This window comes from Conger conger, chromosome 19 (genome assembly GCF_963514075.1).
Source record: "Conger conger chromosome 19, fConCon1.1, whole genome shotgun sequence".
Lineage (NCBI taxonomy): Eukaryota > Metazoa > Chordata > Actinopteri > Anguilliformes > Congridae > Conger > Conger conger.
The window spans coordinates 20,131,008-20,133,507 of record NC_083778.1 but is presented as its reverse complement, the minus strand read 5'-3'; the positions used below and the strand labels follow the sequence as shown (position 1 = coordinate 20,133,507).

The 2,500-nt window shown below is 67.1% G+C and overlaps 1 protein-coding gene across 1 annotated transcript in view; it reads right to left on the bottom strand.

Moving 5' to 3' along the window:
* LOC133118851 (pleckstrin homology domain-containing family A member 5-like) overlaps nucleotides 1–2,500 on the bottom strand; it is a 94,542-nt gene that overhangs the window by 28,522 nt on the left and 63,520 nt on the right. The window contains exons 10-11 of the mRNA XM_061229107.1: nucleotides 1,138–2,500; nucleotides 574–1,018 (exon numbers count right to left, since the gene is read on the bottom strand). The exon at nucleotides 1,138–2,500 is cut by the window's right edge and continues 59 nt beyond it. Coding sequence (XP_061085091.1) covers nucleotides 574–1,018; nucleotides 1,138–2,500 — 1,808 coding nt within the window. The remainder of the gene's footprint in view (nucleotides 1–573; nucleotides 1,019–1,137) is intronic.

Sequence of the window (2,500 nt, the reverse complement as noted above, 5' to 3'; positions counted from 1 at the left end):
GTATGCAAACACAGCCCCTGCCATTCCCCCCTGTGAGAGAGGCTGATGGGGTATGAGGGCGCGGGGTCTGTACCCGTGTGACGTGGTGTGGGGTCTGTACCCGTGTGACGTGGTGTGGGGTCTGTACCCGTGTGAGAGGCTGAGGGTGGGTATGAGGGCGTGGGGTCTGTACCCGTGTGAGAGGCTGAGGGTGGGTATGAGGGCGTGGGGTCCGTACCCGTGTGAGAGGCTGAGGGGCGTAGGAGGGCGTGGGGTCCGTACCCGTGTGAGAGGCTGCGGGGCGTAGGAGGGCGTGGGGTCCGGACCCGTGTGAGAGGCTGCGGGGCGTAGGAGGGTGTGGGGTCCGTACCCGTGTGAGAGGCTGAGGGGCGTAGGAGGGCGTGGGGTCTGTACCCGTGTGAGAGGCTGAGGGGCGTAGGAGGGCGTGGGGTCCGTCCGTACCCGTGTGAGAGGCTGAGGGGCGTAGGAGGGCGTGGGGTCCGTACCCGTGTGAGAGGCTGAGGGGCGTAGGAGGGCGTGGGGTCCGTACCCGTGTGAGAGGCTGCGGGGCGTAGGAGGGCGTGGGGTCCGTACCTGGGTGACGTGGGTGCGGTGCCGGCGGTCCATGGTCATGGCCCCCTGGTGGGCGCGGGCGGTCAGCGCGGGGGGGCAGTGGGCCAGCGAGCCGTGGGAGGGGGAGAGCGGGATGGAGGGCGCCAGGCGGTCGGAGGGCCGGGCCAGGCTGCGGGGGTTGGGCAGGGTGCTGTAGGAGCCCCTGAGCGGGGCGTGTTTGGGGCAGGACTGGCGCAGGCGCCACTCGTACAGCTGCCACATGGTGTCGTCCCGCATGGAGCGCCGCTTCTCCGCCGCCGTGGGCCCCAGGGCGCGGTCGTACAGCGAGGGCGCCAGGCTGCACACGCTGCCCGGGCGCATCACGCTGTTCCGGGGCAGCGTGCGGTACCCCTCGGGGTAGTGGGGCACCCCCTGGGAGGATCGCTGGCTCGGCATCTTCCTGGGCAGAGTCAGGTACGACGCCACGCTGGAAGCACAGAACACAACAGCCATCGGGAGCCGTTCTCTGGGGAATAAACTACAATATAAACGACAATATTGTCAAAAACTACAACTCCCAGAATTCCCTGCCCGAGCTCCCCTCACCTGTCAGTGTCGTCCTCCTGGATTCGCCCTCTCTGCAGTCTCACCCACTGCTCCAGCTGCTGCATAGAGCTGGTCCGCTGGAGGCTCTTCTCACCGTCGGGGGGAGGGGCCTGGATGTGGGCGGAGCCTATTTGGGGAGGGGCCTGTGATTGGGCAGGGCCTACTTGGGGAGGGGGTTGGGAATAGGCGGGGGCTATTTGGGGAGGGGCCTGTGGGTGGGTGGATCCTATATAAGGAGGGGCCTCGGAGTGGGCGGAGTCTGTTTGGGGAGGGGCATTGGAAAAGGTGGAGTCTCTCTGTGGAGGAGCGTGTGATTGGGTAGATTCTCTCCTGGGAAGGGTCTGGGAATAGCTGGGGCATCTCTGGTGAGGGGCATGTGAATGGGCGGAGTCTATTTGGGGAGGGGCGTATGAGTGGGTGGAGTCTCTCTTGGGAAGGGTCTGGGAATAGCTGATGTCTCTGTGGTGAGAGACCTGTGGAAGGGCGGAGTCTATCTGGAGAGGGGGCTGGGATTGGCAAAATTCTCTCTGGGGAGGGGGCAGGGATTGGGCAGAATCTGTTTGGGGAGGGGGCTGCGATTGGTCAGATTCTCTCTGGAGGTAGGGCACGGATTGGACAGAATCTGTCTGGGGAAGAGGCTGTGACTGGTCAGATTCTCGCTGAGGGGGCTGCAATTGGTCAGATTCTTGCTGAGGGGGCTGAAATTGGTCAGATTCTCTCTGGAGGTAGGGGAAGGATTGGTCAGATTCTGGCTGGGGAGGTGCCTGGGATTGGTCAAATTCTTGCTGGGGAGGGGGCTGGTATTGGTCACATTCTGGCTGAGGGGGGGGCTGGCAGCAGGCGGGGTCTATATGGGGAGCATCTTGCGAGTGGGAGGAGTCTATCAGGGGCGTGGCACAGGTGGGAGGCCAGGCGGGCGGGGCATCGCCCCCCCCATCCCCCGGGCTGCAGCCCCCGGAGCCGTTGAGCTGGAGGGCGTTCTCCTGGGGGCCCCCGGCCCCGCCCTGCTGGGAGCATGACATCACGGCCGCCACGATGGCGGCGGCCTGGCCCGGCTGCAGCCTGGCGCCGCGGGCCCTGGGCCGGGGCCTCTCCCTCTCCACCCCGTCCGGCCGCAGGGGGCCCCTCTCCCCGTCCGCCTGGCCCTGCTCCAGGGCCCCCGGCCCGCCCGCCTCCCGGGGCCAGTCCTGACCGCACACCTCCGGCTGGGACCGGTCCAGACCGCACACCTCCGGCTGGGACCGGTCCAGACCGCACACCTCCGGCTGGGACCGGTCCAGACCGCACACCTCCGGCTGGGACCGGTCCAGACCGCACACCTCCGGCTGGGACCGGTCCAGACCGCACACCTCCGGCTGGGACC